Source organism: Callithrix jacchus, chromosome 1 (assembly GCF_049354715.1).
Source record: "Callithrix jacchus isolate 240 chromosome 1, calJac240_pri, whole genome shotgun sequence".
Classification (NCBI taxonomy): domain Eukaryota; kingdom Metazoa; phylum Chordata; class Mammalia; order Primates; family Cebidae; genus Callithrix; species Callithrix jacchus.
In genome coordinates this window covers 96,042,354-96,059,737 of record NC_133502.1, presented here as the reverse complement: position 1 = coordinate 96,059,737, position 17,384 = coordinate 96,042,354, and the positions used below count along the sequence as shown (strand labels likewise).

At 38.8% G+C, this 17,384-nt stretch overlaps 1 protein-coding gene across 8 annotated transcripts in view; it reads left to right on the top strand.

Annotated features, from left to right (window-relative positions):
• Window positions 1-17,384, top strand: part of PIP5K1B (phosphatidylinositol-4-phosphate 5-kinase type 1 beta) — a 346,015-nt gene that overhangs the window by 189,928 nt on the left and 138,703 nt on the right. For all 8 annotated transcript variants that reach the window (XM_035303089.3, XM_054255089.2, XM_078367069.1 and 5 more), the window contains 2 exons: window positions 1,998-2,150; window positions 5,268-5,567. In XM_035303089.3, the coding sequence (XP_035158980.1) occupies window positions 1,998-2,150; window positions 5,268-5,567 (453 nt within the window). The remainder of the gene's footprint in view (window positions 1-1,997; window positions 2,151-5,267; window positions 5,568-17,384) is intronic.

Here is a 17,384-nt window from a genome sequence, read left to right as displayed (position 1 = left end):
GAAATAGAAGTGAGAGCATGAATACATTAGAACAGCTTGCACAGATGACAAGTGCCTGGAAGGTGCATAAAACCCAGGAGCACACATGGGGGCTTTCGATCATGACTAATTAAAATGTTCCCATCTCTCCTCTTCATTTGCTCTTAAGAGGCAATGTTTCAAAGAAGGTGGCTTAGAAGAGAATGTGGTAACTGAGTTGTAGAGTGAGAAACATAGAATTCTATAGCATGATGGTGATATTCCTGTTCAGTTTCATAATCACAGTTTATTGCACATGATGCTGGGCTATGAATAGTCCCCAAAGGGTTATTAAAGTGGATCAAAACAATCTATTATTTCATTCATCTTAATGTATAAATGACATAATAAAAGAATATAATGTAGTAACCAGTGAAATAGTCTTCATTATTATGTCACTGCATTTTTTTTTTATGTCACTGCTTATAGAAGAATTGGAGACTTTAATTGGGAGCAGATGTTCAGGTCTGAATCCAGTCTTTTCTAGACAGCTCTTTCTGGATCACCCCCTAATTTCTCTATTTGCAGCCTCTAATTTCTGCATCGTTTGTTGTTTTCCTATTTTCACAACATAAACTCCTACCCATAAGGAAGTTCTGTGTCAGGAATTCAAATGCCATGGAACAATGAATCTGAATTCCTAAAGAGAGTCTAGGGTCTGCCTTCACTTTTTATGAGAGCTTGGAGTCTACACCTTATATTCCCGGGTCTCAAATGCATGAGTAAATGAACTGAGGGTATTGGCAGAACAGGGCAGGCAGCATCAACAGTGTCAATAGGAAAGGAGGAAATATGAGGAGTCAAGGATGATGCCCTAGTTTTTGGTTTGGGGAACAAGGCAAATAATGCTTCCAGAGGGCAGAGAACAAAAGGCAGATGATCTAGGGTCACTGTGTGCAGTTATGCAGACCGTGTGCTGCTTAAGCTGTCCTACCTGGCCGAGGGAAAGGAGTGAAGACTGAAATCCAGCCTTTCTTCTACTTACCAACTTAGTATCCTGTCCCAGAGCTGCATCTGCCAAGATAAAGGGCTGCATCTTTCTTTCTTTTTTTTTTTTTTTCTCCTCACTCTGTTGCCGAAGTTGGAGTGCGGTGGCATAATTTCGGCTCATTGCAACCTCCGCCTCCTGGGTTCAAGTGATTCTCCTGACTCAGCCTCCTGAGTAGCTGGGATTACAGGTATTCTACACCATGCCTGGCTAATTTTTTCGTATTTTTAGTAGAGATGGGGTTTAACCATGTTGGTCAGGCTGGTCTCAAACTTCTTGACCTTGTGATCCACCAGCCTCAGCCTCCCAAAATGCTGGAACTACAGGTGTGAGCCACCATGCCCAGTTGGCTGCATCTTTCTAACTACCACAAAGGCATCATGTGGGCTTAACCACAGCCCTGAGATGAATTTGACTGGGAACTTATTGTATATAAATTGTTTGTGGTATAAGCAAAGCAGAAATGTCTATTCAAGTGTTAGATGAACAGGTCTTGAGCCCTAGAGAAAGATCTGGGCTGGAGAAACAGATGTTGAAGTCATCTCCTTGTTGAAACCATGAGTAGATGACATCTTCTGGGAAAATAGCGAAAAGAGAATAGGGGTTGGTGTTTAAGTGATAAATACACAGTGCAGATCACATCTTCACTTGTTATTTTATGGACATTTGCTGGAAACAAAGCACCTTAGTCAACATGACTGTTTGAATTATCTCGTTGGGCAGATAGGATGATTCATGACTCTATCACATGACTCTGGGGATAAGGAGCGTATGTCTGTTTTTCATCATAGAATTGTTAAGATAAACAGACCAATTAAATCTTTAGAAATCTCACAAAGAGCCTTCTTGGTATACCTGAGCCTCTTTTAAAGCGCGTAGAGAGGGCTTCTTGTTTCAACATAGCCAAGATGTACAATGCTATGATTGTCCTCTTTGGAGGCATCATGTACATCAAGTATATATTTTAATGTTTATTCATTTACTCTTTTAGTATTCCATCTGTAGTGAACCTCTAATAGAACTGTCTAACCCTGGAGCCAGTGGATCCTTGTTTTTTGTGACCAGTGATGATGAATTTATCATCAAAACAGTTCAGCACAAAGAAGCTGAGTTTCTTCAAAAGCTACTGCCGGGCTATTACATGGTAAGGAACTGCACATCATTAAAGCTTCTACTTGAAGCTTAATTACTTTCCTCAACAGTTTTTATCTATTGTTTTTTCAGTGAAGCTTAGGCATGTTTCTTTCTCTTTGCTATGCTTTATTCTGTATTTAGATTATGCTATGACATTCATTGAATAGATTTTTTAACGTAAACTAGAACTGAATGGCAGAGCATAGTTATTGAATCCCACAATCTTGAGTTCAAATCCCAGCTCAGCCAATAGTTAACTGTGTGACCCTGAGTAAGCAGCATAACTGAGGAGCCTTATTTCCCTCACTCTTTAAAAGCTGGGAAATACCATTCTTACACAGTTGTTGTGATAAAGAAAGGATACAGGATGCAAAATAAAGGAAAGAGAAAGGAAGCAATGTGTTGCAAAGCTCTTTGCAGCCAGTGCATAGTAATAGTATGAATGGTTAACTTTCATGGATGTGTTAAGCAAGGGCTTAAGTGCTTTGCATTCATTAACTCATCTAATCCTCACAGCAACCTTGGATACTACAACTATCACCATTTTATAGAAGAGGTAATTGAGGCAAAGATAAATTAAGTAACTGCCATGGGTGATTGAGTTGGAGAGCTGCGGAGCTGGGCCTACACAAGACAAAGGGCTCCAGAGAATGCATTTTTAACCCCAACACTAATATGCCAGCACACATTCTATGTTAGCTGTTCTCAGCTACTATACTTCAGAATTTAGAATTTCATAGGTAAATATGATAATGTAAAAAAAATCACCTTTCATATAATATTTTAGAGACAAAGGAACAGTAACTTAACCTAGATGGATTTATTACACATCTACTCCAGATTTTCAAAACTAACCCCACTTTTCCTAAGTAGTCCAGTCATTTTCATACCTCCAGTTTCATTGTACTTTTGTAACAGTTATTAATCTTCTGTGATTGGAAGAGCTACATGAAGCTGTCTGGATTTCAGAAACCCAAGTTCTGCCAGTCACTTGCTATGAGTGGTGATAAATATCCTCTTTGTTTTTAAAAATGCATTCATATGCCATATGATCATTTTATGTAAAAATTTTTACATAAAATGTATTATTTTAATTCCAAAATCTGCTAGGCACAGCATTAAATACTTAAGCTAATTTCATATTGAAGTGTAGAAATTAAAAATTAAATAAAAATCTTAATGGCCTATAGGCAGATTTTAAAAGATTTTGATGCTTAAGTTTGCTTTTTTTTCTTAAGAGAAAACAGAAAATAAAGCCAAAAAAAAATTCAACTAACTATAGTTTCTTTCCTGGAGATACATATTACTACACTTTGGTGTATATGCTTTCAGTTATACTTTGTTCATGCACACATTTTAAAATTATCTAAAATTAGGATCAAATTGATATAATATTATTTGATAACCTGCTTAATTAGTACATCTTAAAATTCCATAGTTCTAAGCTGATTTATTTGTTCTCTTGTAAAACTGCATTGTCTAATGTGATGATAGCCATATGTGATTATTTATATTTAATTAAAATTAGATAAAAAGTTAAGGCAACACATTTAGGATGAAAGTGGTGGCACAAGCCTTTAATCCCAGCACTTTGGGAGGCAGAGGCAGGTGGATCACTTGAGGTCGGCAGTTTGAGACCAGCCTGGCCAGCATATAGTGATACCCTGTCTCTACTAAAAATACAAAAATTAGCTGGATGTGTTGGCGCATGCCTGTAGTCCCAGCTAGTTGGAAAGCTGAGGCAGGAGAATCACTTGAACCCAGGAGGTGGAGTTTGCAGTGAGCCAAGATCATGCCACTGCACTCCAGCCTGGGTGACAGAGCGAGACTCTGTCTCTCAAAGTAAATAAATAAATGAATAAAATTTTTTCAAAAGGCAACACATTTATATAACAAAAAATACCAGACACAAAATTAATATAACCACATTGACTATTTCTGGAATGAAATGAAGTGAGAGCAGTAGTTTTCTCAAATATTGAGAACTGGGGGAAGAATCAAGGATAGCAGAGACAATTTTCACTGAATACATGCCCTTTCGTAAACTATTTTAATTTCTTGTCTACTTTAAAAGGGAACAAAAATAGGCATGTATTTTCTTTTTTTTTTTTTTTTTTGAGATGGAGTCTTGCTCTGTCGCCCAGGCTGGAGTACAGTGGCCTGATCTTGGCTCACTGCAATCTCTGCCTTCCAGGTTCAAGCAATTCTCCTGCCTCAACCTCCCAAGTAGCTGGGACTACAGGCACATGCCACTATGCCTGGATAACTTTTTGTATTTTTAGTAGAGACAGAGTTTCACCATGCTGGTTAGGCTGGTCTCAAACTCCTGCCCTTGTGATCTGCCCACCTTGGCCTCCCAAAGTATTGGGCTTACAGGCATGAGCCAGTACGCCTGCCCTCCCTATTTTATTTAATAATAAAAAAGACAACAGACTGGAAAAAACTACCCTATATAGACGAGAAAAATGATAAATATCCAGAATGTATCAAGAATTTCAGCAGTGACAAAAACCTACAGAAAAATTAGCAAAATTATCTTTAGGATGACTTTAGGGTGACATTAAAAGTATTAAGTTTCTATAATCAGTGATATTCAAATTTTTACAAACAGATTTTCATTTTTGACTAATCCTGCTTACGGAGATTGTAGTTTGGTACTATTCAGCACTGGAAAGAGTGATGGGGAAGTCTGTGTACAATCTTACACGGTATGGTTGTACATTGGTGTACCATTTTGGAAGACAGTTTTGCAGGAGCTATTAAAATTTTAAGTATTCATCCCGTATACCTTGGTAATTAATTTTCTCTTTAGCTACCGTAGAGAATAGCCACTCATGGCACCAGCCAATTCCTTGCCTGTTTTCAGTTGAAGCCAAATTGGGACATTATGTTTCAATTTCAATTCAGTCACTTTCAGCTGCCCTGAATTTAGAAGGGTAAAGTTGATCTTCCAATAAACAGACTTAAGAAATAGATTAGAAACAGCAACATTTTAGTGATGGACATTAATAAAGACAATCACATCCCATTTTTAATTATTATATAAGCATGAAAACACATCTTTCGTGGAGCATTATTTTGTCAAAATAGAAAACTGTAAATATATTTTTCTTTTTTTGCTTTCTAGAATTTAAACCAGAATCCAAGGACTCTCTTGCCAAAATTTTACGGACTGTATTGCATGCAATCAGGAGGCATTAATATCAGGATTGTGGTGATGAACAATGTTTTGCCACGCTCCATGAGAATGCACTTTACATATGACTTGAAAGGCTCAACGTATAAGCGAAGAGCATCTCGTAAAGAGAGAGAGAAATCCAACCCCACGTTTAAGGACTTAGATTTCCTGCAAGACATGCACGAAGGGTTGTATTTTGATACAGAAACATACAATGCGCTTATGAAAACACTTCAGAGAGACTGCCGGGTAAGGAAGCTTGATTGCTGTGATTTCCTTTGAAATCTGTGCTCATGTAAGCTGTGGCTGCCACTTACTGTAAGCATAGAAGTAGGGAATGTCCAAAGTGGCGGGCATGTGGAATTCTATCTTTCCCAATCCTGGTGCCAAGACATGCTTCCCTGATATTGAAGGAACTGGTAGATGATAAGGGAGTTATCTACAGTCCTTAACCTACATCTCTGTTGATTTTACTAATAAGCTAAGTCAGCTTTCTTTGATAAAAGGAAATAAGAAAGCATTGTTTTCTTTCTCCCCTTTGGGGAAGATAGTTTAACTAGAAAAAAATGGAATTTAGATTTAATGCAGTGTTGAATAAGAAAAGTCATATAGAAATCTTGGAAGAAATAAGACTCGAACTGGGGAGACAAGTTGAGAGAAAATGTACTTGGGGTTAATAATGGCTCCCTAGACATCAGCATAGATGCAGAACTATGATGTGAGCAGCACATTTGCTAAAATTATCTTATGTGGTCTGAATGAGAGATGAACAGGAATGACGCTTGCCCATTGAGGCAGACATCGTTCCATACAAACTTAGCCGGAGTGATTGTCCAAGGTGAGGAGGAATTCCCCCAGGCTGCAATGCTTTAAAAAACAAAAACAACAACAACTAAAGGAATAATTTTCTAACATGGTGAAAACATAAAAATGTTTTTGGAGACAAGAAAAATGCAATGCTAATAGCTTCTAAAGGATAATGATCATGGGAGAACCGTCCAGCCTCTTGGCTAAGTTGGGTGTAGTGGAGGTGGGCAGAAAGCATGATGGCAGAGGCTGTGGTTTTCTGCACTTCCCATCAGCCTGGATGTTGTTACAGGGGAGGGGGAACACTTCTCTGCCAGACCTGAACTCACGTGAAGGTGAGGAAGACAGTCTGACACCCCCAGTGAGGTATAAAGTAGGGAATTTTCACTAAGGAACACAGACCTACTGTTTCTGCATTTTTTTCTTTCTTCCTTTCTGCCTGTTACAACATGTATGGTTGTGCACAAAAATGTGTCTTTGAATTTTTTTTCTTTATTAACAGAGATGTTACTCCTATTTTTTAACTACCATCTATTGAATGCTTACAGTATGCCAGGTTAGTCTAAGATTTATTAATGCATCAATTCACTTAATTCTCTCAGCAACTCTTTGAAGTCAGTACTATTCTACTTCCATTTTAATTGCTGAAAAATTGGGTTCTTAAAGAGATTCAGAAACTTATCCAGCATTACTTAGCAAGTCAGTGGCAGAGCCCACATCTGTTCGGGTATAAAGGCATGTGCTTCTAACAACTAAAACTTAAAGATTCACTCTGAGGATTTTTTAAAATTATTTTTCAGAAGTCAGGGACGGTACAGTAGGAACCAAGCAAACAGACAAACAAACAACGTCCAGCAGAGATATTCAGATATCTGAGTGGATTTGAGTAATGCATGTTTTTCTATTCAAAAACTGAAAAAAACAAAACATACATATTTTAGTAGAAAGCTTTTTCCTGTGTTTTGTCTGCCCGTACAGGATGTGGGTAAAAGTGACTCTCAATTCCCCAGAGTTTAGTGTCAGCCTCTCCAGTTTTAGATTTGCTTGCTCTTTCATACATATATATATATATATATACACATACATATACATATACATACACACACACACACATATACATGTATATATGAGAAAGCAATATATGTATATATATGTTATTGCATTTTAGGTTATGGGGTACATGTAAAGAACATGCAGGATTGTTGCATAGGTACATACATGACAGTGTAGTTTGCTGCCCCCATCCTGAGCACCTATATCTGGCATTTCTCCCCATGTTTTCCCTCCGCTAGTCCCCTCTGCTCATAGACCTCAGTGTGTGGTGTTCCCCTCCCTGTGTCCATGTGTTCTCATTGTTCAACACCCATCTATGAGTGAGAATATGCAGTGCTTGATTCTTTGTTCCTGTGTCAGTTTGCTGAGAATTATGGTTTCCAGATTCATCCATATCCCTGCAAAGGACACAAACTCATCATTTTTGATGGCTGCATAGTATTCCATGCTATATATGTGCCACAATTTCCCTGTCCAGTCTATCATCGATGGGCATTTGGGTTGGTTCCAAGTCTTTGCTATTGTAAATAGTACTGCAATGAACATATAATGTGTGTGTGTCCTTATAGTAGAATGATTTATAATCCTTTGGATATATACCCAGTAATGGGATTGCTGGGTCAAATGGAATTTCTATTTCTAGGTCCTTGAGGAATCGCCACACTGTCTTCCACAATGGTTGAACTAATTTACACTCCCACCAACAGTGTAAAAGTGTTCCTATTTCTCCACATCCTCTCCAGCATCTGTTGTCTCCAGATTTTTTAATGATCATCATTCTAACTGGCATGAGATGGTATCTCAATGTAGTTTTGATTTGCATTTCTCTAATGACCAGTGACGACGAGCATTTTTTCATGTTTGTTGGCCTTATATATGTCTTCTTTTGAAAAGTGTCTGTTCATATCCTTTGCCCACTTTTGAATGGGTTTGTTTGTTTGTTTTCCTTGTAAAACTGTTTTAGTTCTTCATAGATTTTGGATATAAGTTTTTTATCAGATGGGTAGATTGCAAAAATTTTTTCCCATTTTGTTGGTTGCCGGTTTACTCTCATGATTGGTTCTTTTGCTGTGCAGAAGCTCTGGAGTTTAATTAGATCCAATGTGTCTATCTTGGCTTTTGTTGCCAATGCTTTTGGTGTTTTAGTCATGAAGTCCTTCCCTATGCCTATGTCCTGAATGGTCTTGCCTAGGTTTTTTTCTAAGGTGTTTATTGTGTCAGGTCTTATGTTTAAGTCTTTAATCCATCTGGAGTTAATTTTAGTGTAAGATGTCAGGAAGGGGTCCAGTTTCTGCTTTCTGCACATGGCTAGCCAGTTTTCCCAACACCGTTTATTAAACAGAATCCTTTCCCCATTGCTTGTTTTTGTCAGGTTTGTCAAAGATCAGATGGTTGTAGATGTGTGGTGTTGCCTCTGAGGCCTCTGTTCTGTTCCATTGGTCTATATCTGTTTTGGTACCAGTACCATGCTGTTTTGATTGCTATAGCCTTGTAGTATAGTTTGAAGTCAGGTAGTCTGATGCCTCCAGCTTTGTTCTTTTTGCTTAGAATTGACTTGGCTATGCAGGCTCTCTTTTGGTTCCCTATGAAGTTTAAGGTGGTTTTTTCCAATTCTGTGAAGAAGGTCATTGGTAGCTTGATGGGAATAGCACTGAAGCTATAAATTATTTGGGGCAGTACGGCCACTTTCACAATATTGATTCTTCGTAACCATGAGCATGGAATGTTTCTCCATTTGTTTGTGTCCTCTCTTATTTCGTTGAGCAGCGGATTGTAGTTCTTGCTTTCTCTTTATGTGCTTCTTGCCTCTTTAGTATGGAAAGCCTTTATCTGCTGAATTCCTACACCACATGCTTCTCTGCCAAAGAAAAAAAAAAAAGAAAGAAAGAAAATCACATGTAAAAGAGCAATTGATCAGGATTTGTCTGTTTATTAGCATTTCCTGAGCTCAGGACTGAGAGCAGGAGTTCAAACCAGGCTTTCATCATGAATGTGACCCTGGAGGTTTGCCTTTTTTTTTTTTTTTTTTAATTCTTTGGCACGTTTGTTGTTCTAAGGAACATAAAGGTCAAGGTAGAGGTATCATGAGGCTAACTGCCTCCTACTCACTGCATTTGAAGTTGTGCAAGACACAGATCATGGACATTCTTTAAAATGTATACAATATCTGCCTTCAGAAAGGCTTCTCTCAGGCTGGTAGGGGAGTCTGTAAATGCTGAGCTGTGGGGGAACCCAGCTCCCTTCCCTGATCTGTCCTGACCATTAACAAGTCCTCCGAGATCTGGATTCAACAGCTGGTGCTCTGAGCAGAGCTACCTCACACAAAGCATGTTTCTGGTATGCTGAATCTTAATATTTAATGGTCAGGGACTGCTTAGCAAATCATATGAATACTGTGAACTGTCCTCCCCCTAAAAAATTCCCATCCTTGCAATGGATCCTGAATCTCTTGGAGGACATTGTCCCTCCCTTTCCTTCCCCCTCAAGGCTCATAATCCCCTTCCAAGGGTTACCTCTCTTTCTCTCTCTCTCTTTCTTTCTTCAGGTCATCCTTTGAAGGGCCACCTCACTGGATGACTGCAATAGGATATGTGGTTGGCATTGCCCTGATATTGCCCTTGCTTTGCAGAGCCGAGTGTCAGTAATGGCTGAGGGCCTGCAGAGACCCAGAGAGGCTGCAATGTTAGTCTGAGCTGAGGCCAGCACCTATCAGTCAGGAATCTCTGATGCTAAAATTCCTGTGAGACAGTACAGCTAAGGCTCTAGAAACAGTTAGAGGAGTGCATTACTGTGTTACCACCCCAGGCAGAGAAAGTTGAACTAGACCTACTAGGATATATGCTTCTATTCACTTATCAGTACATATTGCAAGCACACTACATGCCAAGCAGGACCATTATTTTTTATCAATTGCCATAAAGTGTAGTATGTGCAACGAAATTATATTGTGAGGATTAGAGTAGGGAACATTGTAGCTTGCTTTTAAAGGGTGAGAAGAGTTCTCCAGGTAGGCAAAGCAGTAGAAGCTTATTTCTAGGAAACGAGAACAATAGGTGTGAAACCATGGGTGTGAAATAGCAGGATGCGTTCTGGGAGCATCCTGCTCCCATGTTTGGTGTTGGGCAGTTAATAGGGAGAGCATGTGAGGTAAACAAGGAAAATCGCCACATGATATGAGAGCCACATATTGTCAGAAGACCCTTTCTGGTGGTGCCAGGGACCTCTTAAGGGCTTAGCAGTAGCAAATCCAAGAATCCCAGACCTTTGGACCCAACTTCTTTGTTGTTCCCAGATGTATTTGTTAAGCCTCTTAACCTATGACTGACCTCCCCCTGCTTCTTGGCACCGCCACCTCTCTTTTCATATTTTGGCTTAACATTTCAGACCTCAGGATTCCATTTAGCATGAGTGCTGGCTGGAAGGGCCAGCTTGACCTACTTTATACCCCACTTCCCATGGACTACTTCCCTGACTGCCAGTCAGAGCTGCTGTTGCTGAGCTCTGCATATGAAAAGACCTGAACAGCCTCATCCTCCACTGAGTCCTCTTGACACATGCCGTCTTCTCCTGGCGTCCCTGTGGCAGCCCCTGAGTCCCTTTGCCTGGCTTCCGCAAGCCCATCCTAGATCCCTGTGTATAATAAGCCTGCCCTTTGGGATGATTCATTCCTGACCAACTCTTCCATGTAGCACATTGAACTATTCTGGAAAATCTATCTTCTTTTATGCCACTCTGAACTATTCTGGAAAATTGATCTTCTTTTTTGCCTCAACTCTGCTGAGGCAGTTACCCCAAAGGATCAGAGGGCTCTTTCCAAAAGCAGGGATCCAGATGTCAGGTTCTGCCCCTGCCGTCTCCACATTGCTCTTCCCCATTGACTGTGTGTGGGGGGAAATGGATATGAAGAGTTTCCTATCCCTTGATCTCACCCTCTATTTGCTCACTGCTACAGCTATCCATACCCACAAGTAAATTTGTTCCAGGAAAAGTGGTGATATCAAGTACTACAAAGACGTCACAGATCACTTGCTATCAAAACCAGAAAGCAGGATTTATTCAAACCATCCCTATGGCTCCCACATGACAGGCAAGCTGAGATGCATGTCCTATTTGAAAACTGATCTTCCCAGGTACCTCTTCATCTTCTCCTATACCCACTGCATTGCCTTCCATCACATCCCCATCACTGCTGGCAGACTGATCCTCTGATCGGAAGGCTTAACACTCTTCGGCCAAGGTTCCCCACTGCCTTTGGGCTAAAGCCAGTGATCCCAGCTTGGAACATTAAGATCCTTCCTGATCTGGTCCCTGCCACCTTCTCTAGATGCCTCCTTCAGCTTCTCTCTCCAGGCTTCTCTCTTCCCTCTCCCCTGATTCAGCCCCCATTCTCCAGCTCTTCTGATCTACTGGACACATTCTCTAAAGGTTTTGGTCTTTTCATGCATGCCTTACTCTGTTGGACTATTCTACCCCTCTTCTACACCTGGCCCTCACCTCACGTGAGGACTATTCAGGCATCAGTTCCTCCAAGACCATGCTGCTGATTCCCCATGCATCCTGGGCTCAGCTGTTCCGTGGGTTTTAATACACTGTTATTTTTTCACATGTAAATCCTGGAGCCTGAGTAGCAAGGCTTACTCTATCTTTATATCTACCTGCCTGGTTCTTAGCAGGTACTTAGTAAGCTTTCATTAGAATATGTATTTGAACAAAGGAATAATCAGCTGTCTAATGATTTTTTAAAAAATAAAGGTTTATGTACACTTCCAAGAAATTTGTTTTTGGTGATTTTTGTGTAACTAGCTACTTTTTAAGTTCTGCCTATTTTGGAAGAAGTATCCAGTTTCACTGCAATGCCTGCCAAAAATGGCACTGAGAATTTAATAAAGTAGATTATCTCCATTTTGAATCACTTGGGATTATTTGAAAAGTTGTGCTGGTTGTCCTCATCTCAAGAGTCATTTGTGTAACAAAAGTACATTTATAATTCAGTGAGTTTTTCCATGGAAGCAGTGTTGTAAATGGTCATTCGATTTTTTTTTTAAATTTCCAACTTTTATTTTAAGTTCTGGGGTACATGTACAGATTTGTTACATGGGTAAATTGTCATGGGGGTTTGGTGTACAGTTTACTTCATCATCCAGGTAATAAGGATGGTGCCTAATAGGTGGTTTTTCCATCTTCCTGCCCTCCTCCTCCCACCCTCCACCCTCGAGTAGGCCCTGGTGTCTGCCATTCTCTACTTTATGTCCACTTGTACTCAATGTTTAGCTCCCGCTTAGAAGTAAGAACATGCAGTATTTGGTTTCTGTAACTGTGTTAATTTGCTTAGAATAAGGCTTTCAGCTCCATCCATGTTGCTGCAAAGGATATGATTTAATTCTTTTTATGGCTATATACTATTCGGTTACATATGTACCATATTTTTATTAACCAGTCGACTATTGATGGGCATCTAGGTTAATTCTTTGCTATTGTGAATATGGACTTTATTTTATTAGCACTGACCTGTGTCTTCTTTAGGTGTATGGACTGTCTCTCCAGCTACACTTTAAGTGTCTCAAAGTGCAAAGCTCATTCTTTACACCTCTCTGCAGCCGCAGCACCTGGCTTATTGTATACACTCAGTACATGTTGCAAGATTGTGATTGAAAACTCTTTTGAATTGAAAATGTATGTAAATAATTTAAAAAGAACAATTGGGATCTATTTTTGTATTCTTTGTAATTTATCGTGATTATTTTTTCTCTGATATGTTATCTATGTAAAATCTAGAATCCCATATCATTTGATTAATTTTATAAATTATTATATCCTGTAATATTTATTAATAACTCTGGGAAATGACTTTGAGACAGAGTATATTAGTAAGAACTTGTGTTTACAACCCAAATATTTTTAGTTCTTCAAGTGAGAGTCATTTCAGAGACAGTCTTGATAATTAATGACCTAATTGATTTATTTTACATTTATTATCATTTTTGTTGAGCAGCAAGGTTATTAATTTTTAAAGAGAGGGGAACCAATTTTCTTCTTTTTACACAAATGACTGGAACCATAAATATTAATAGGTTCTCAGAATTTAATGAAACCAGTCTTAAGAATACTGAAACTTTCTGATGTGCAAAGAGAAATATTTCTATGTAAGGCAAGCTCTAAATTTATGGATCAGATTCTTATCAGCTCTGGGCATGTTTGCATGGGTTACAAAATGGGTTATTTTATATAACACTTAATTTAACTTAATTTAAGCTAGTGCTTACCATTCAGCTACAAGTTTGCTAGTAGTGAACTTTTACATTTTGTTTAGACAGTTTGTTTTCTTTTTTTGATATTGCTTCCCTTTTCACTTATCACTAGTGCTTTAGACCTAATAGAAAGGAGATGTACATATTCTGAAGGTAGAAATATTTCAATTTAAACTATCCTCTCATCATTAAGTAATTAGATTTTATTTTTAGACTTCAATCAAAACATGAAGAGGGTACAGGGACAACATTGACTCCACACTGCTAAATTACTTGAGTTTTTTTTTTTTTGAGACGGAGTCTTGCTCTGTCACCAGGCTGGAATGCAGTGGCATAATCTCAGCTCAGTGCAACCTCCACTTCCCAGGCTCAAGTGATTCTACTGCCTCAGCCTTCCAAGTAGCTGGGATTGCAAGCATGTACAAGCACTCCCAGCTAATGTTTATATTCTTAGTAGAGATAAGGTTTCACCATGTTGTCCAGGCTGATCTTGAACTCCTGATCTCAAGTGATCCTTCTGCCTCAGCTTCCCAAAGTGCTGAGAATACAGGCATGAGCCACCACACCCAGGCAAATCCATTGTCTTTCAAAGTGTGTTTTACAGACACTGTAAACCCATAAATTAGATATTTGATTTGCTCCATTGTCTTAAAATTATGAGTTTTGGCTATCTATAATAGTTTGATATCACAGCAGTATAAGCATGAAGCAAAATTAAAGTTGGTGAACATATAAAACCAACTTATAGAATCAAAGATTGTCCAAGCTGGAAGGAATCCTAAGAGTTCCTAGGAAACAGTAGAAAAATGCCTGCCACTCTCTGGTCTGAGGAAAAAGGATTTTGGACTTACCTAGCCAAGGCAGGTTTTATTGTGAGAACAGAAATATAAATACATTATCATATCATATATGCAAGGGCTTTGTAAATTTTTCTACCTGTAAATTTTTTTACTTTGTATTTTGAGATATAGATTCACATGCCATTGGAAGCAATAACACGGAGAGATACCATATACCCTTCACTCAGTTTTCCCCAGTGGTAATGCACAGTCTTGCACAATTTAGTACAGTATCTCAATGAGGACATTGACTTTGGTACAGCCTACTGACGTTTTTCGGCTTTTTTTGAATTTCACCAGTTTTACATGCACATGTGTGGTGGGGGAGGTTCTGTGCAATTTTAGACACACATAGATTTATATAACCTCCACCATGGTCAAGTGCAGAACAGTTCTTTCTCCAAGATGCCTAATGCTGCCCTTTTATAGCCACAGCTACCTCCTTCCCTCACAACTCCTTCCTAATCCTGTGCTGTCACCAATCTGTTTTCCATCTCTATAATTTTTTTGTTTTGAGAATGCTGTATGAATGGAATCATACAGTATACAACCCTGAGACTGGCTTTTTTTCACTCAGCATAATGCCGTTGATATTCATCGAAGTTATTGCCTGTATCAACAGTGTGCTCCTTTTTATTGCTGAGTGATATTTCTTGATATAGATGTATCACAGTTTAACATTCACCCACTGGTGAACATGTGAGTTTTTTTCTAGTTTTTGAGTTGCTGTGAACATTTGTAGTCTGGCTTTTACAGTAGCATACATTTTCATTTCTCTGGGATAAATGCCTGAATTCAATTTCTATGTCATGTGGTAAGCGCATGTTTAATTTTTTAGGAAACTGCCATACTTTTTTCCAGAATGGTTAGCCCATTTTACATTTCCACCGGCAGTGGATGAATGATCCGTGTTCTCCTCATCCTCACTAGCATCTGCTGTTGTCACTATTTTTTATTTTAGCCACTCCGATAAGTGTGTATTTAAATCTCTTGCTAAAAAATTACTTAAGTATATACCCAAAAAAAGCAAAAGATAAATCTAATAAAGCAGTTTGGGGATATAAGAAAGACTGGTGAAAAGAAAACAGAAAAACTCAGAGTTAAGTTTAGTGGCTGGTAATAAGCCTGTGAGACTATGCAACTGACAAAGATTCCTAAGAAAAGGCCTACAATACAGGAGTTTAACGTGTGTGTTTCTAATAATAAGCACTCCTATGAGACTTCATCTAAATCTATTCTACAGCCATTGATATTGCTTCATTATATTGTAATTACTTAATTACATGTTTAACCTTTGCTACTAAAATCTGCTCTGGATGAGAACAGGAACTGTGGAACCTTATTTTCCCAGTCTTAGCTCACTTGAGAGTTCTTACACAGCATTTCTTTTGGTGTCTATCTTCTGACGAAGCCTGGGAAGTAGGAATGGCAGATATTCTTAGAATGGTGAGTCTTATCTAGTCAATGAACATAATAAAAGCGGGTTTTAGTAATAATCTATACATGGTTAGTCCCAAAAGAACTAAAGTAAATCAAGTCAATATTGTGAATTTGGAGATAATTGTTTGGAGTACATTTGTATTGCCCATTTGGCCAAGGTCTGTTAATGGCCAGTAAATTACTACATTGCAGCTGTGTTGACCTCTTCATCCCCTCAGTTTTATCTAGGTAGTGACTGGTGTCCCCGTTTAAGACCATCCATACACCACAACTGTTCAGTAGTTTTGGGAGGGGTCTGGTGTTTGTCTAGGCTTCTGCCATTTGCTGCAGTTTAGCTCTGCTGAAGGTGAAGAATGGAGATGATCCCTCCTTCCTGCTGGCAGTAACAGAAGGAACACAGCAGTCTGTGCACAATAGTGTCAGGGTAGCTACACAAATGAAAAATACTTTATGTTGTTTTCCATGCCTGACTTTCTGCTAAGTAAGATAATTCCCAAGTTTTACAGAATAGCCTCTTCTGGGTTTTGGTAGAGAGAGGGTTTCATCTTGGATATAACCTAGAGATACCAAAGTAGCTTAACATGTAAAACAAATCATATGTAATCATCAAATATGTATACACAATACAATGCATAATACTTTATTTCATGGACAATAAGGATACATTTCCAAGGCTTACTTTTTCTATAGGTTGGTTTAGTTAACATTTATCGTATACTAACTTTGGGCCAGACCATCTATTGCAGATAGATTCTCCCATTCATCTTCACAACAGCCCTGTGAAGTGAGTGGTATGATTCCCTTTTGACAGATAAAGAAGTGAATACTCAGGAGAGGTTCGGCTTCCCCAGGTCCACAGAGCTCACAGTGCTGCATCCAGAGCTTATACCCACGTCTCTCTGACTCCAAACCCATGTTCTTTCATCATTATACTCTCCTTAAGGAGCTTGTGTATAATGGTGGGAAGTCCACTGAAATGAAAATAGTAAGTAATAACATGGACAGATACAAACAGCATGGGCTAGAAGTACTCAATGACTGGTCCCCTAACTGACCAGGAGATACAGGGGCAGGTGCTGTAGGAGTCAGGAAAGGGCTCAGTTGCTCAATCCTAGTGGAAGAGCTTGGTTTGGACAGGACAATGAGTTAATAAATTTTGCAGCCTATTTCAGGGAAGGAGGAACAGAGGAACACAATGCCAAGTGACTAAGGAACACAAAGTAAAATAAATAATCCCAACATTTAATTTTTAAAACTTAATGAAAAGCATAATCAAGCCCGTTGACATTTGCCAACTATTACCAACATGCATACACATGAAATCCTATTAAGTTAAAGGTGAGACTTCCATCTGAGCAATGCAGTGGTTACAGGGGGATTGATTGTTTTTGAAATCTTGCAGGGGAGGAGATTAGGGACTCGACATGTGACGTTGAATCCTGTACGAGCAGCTTTTGAGAATTCTGATTCACTACAGAAACGGAAGGATTATCAAGTCAGTAGTTTGGTTTTTTTTAAACTCTCATTTCAAACCAAAGTATTATCAAAATTTCTACAGAAAGAATGGAAATGGGAGACTGAAAGTAATTTCCTCAGCTCTAAGTAGTAAACTTTTCCTTTCTTCCTAAAAGAGATATTGCCTATAGATTAGGGAGTTGAAGCATTTCCCAAGTTTGTTG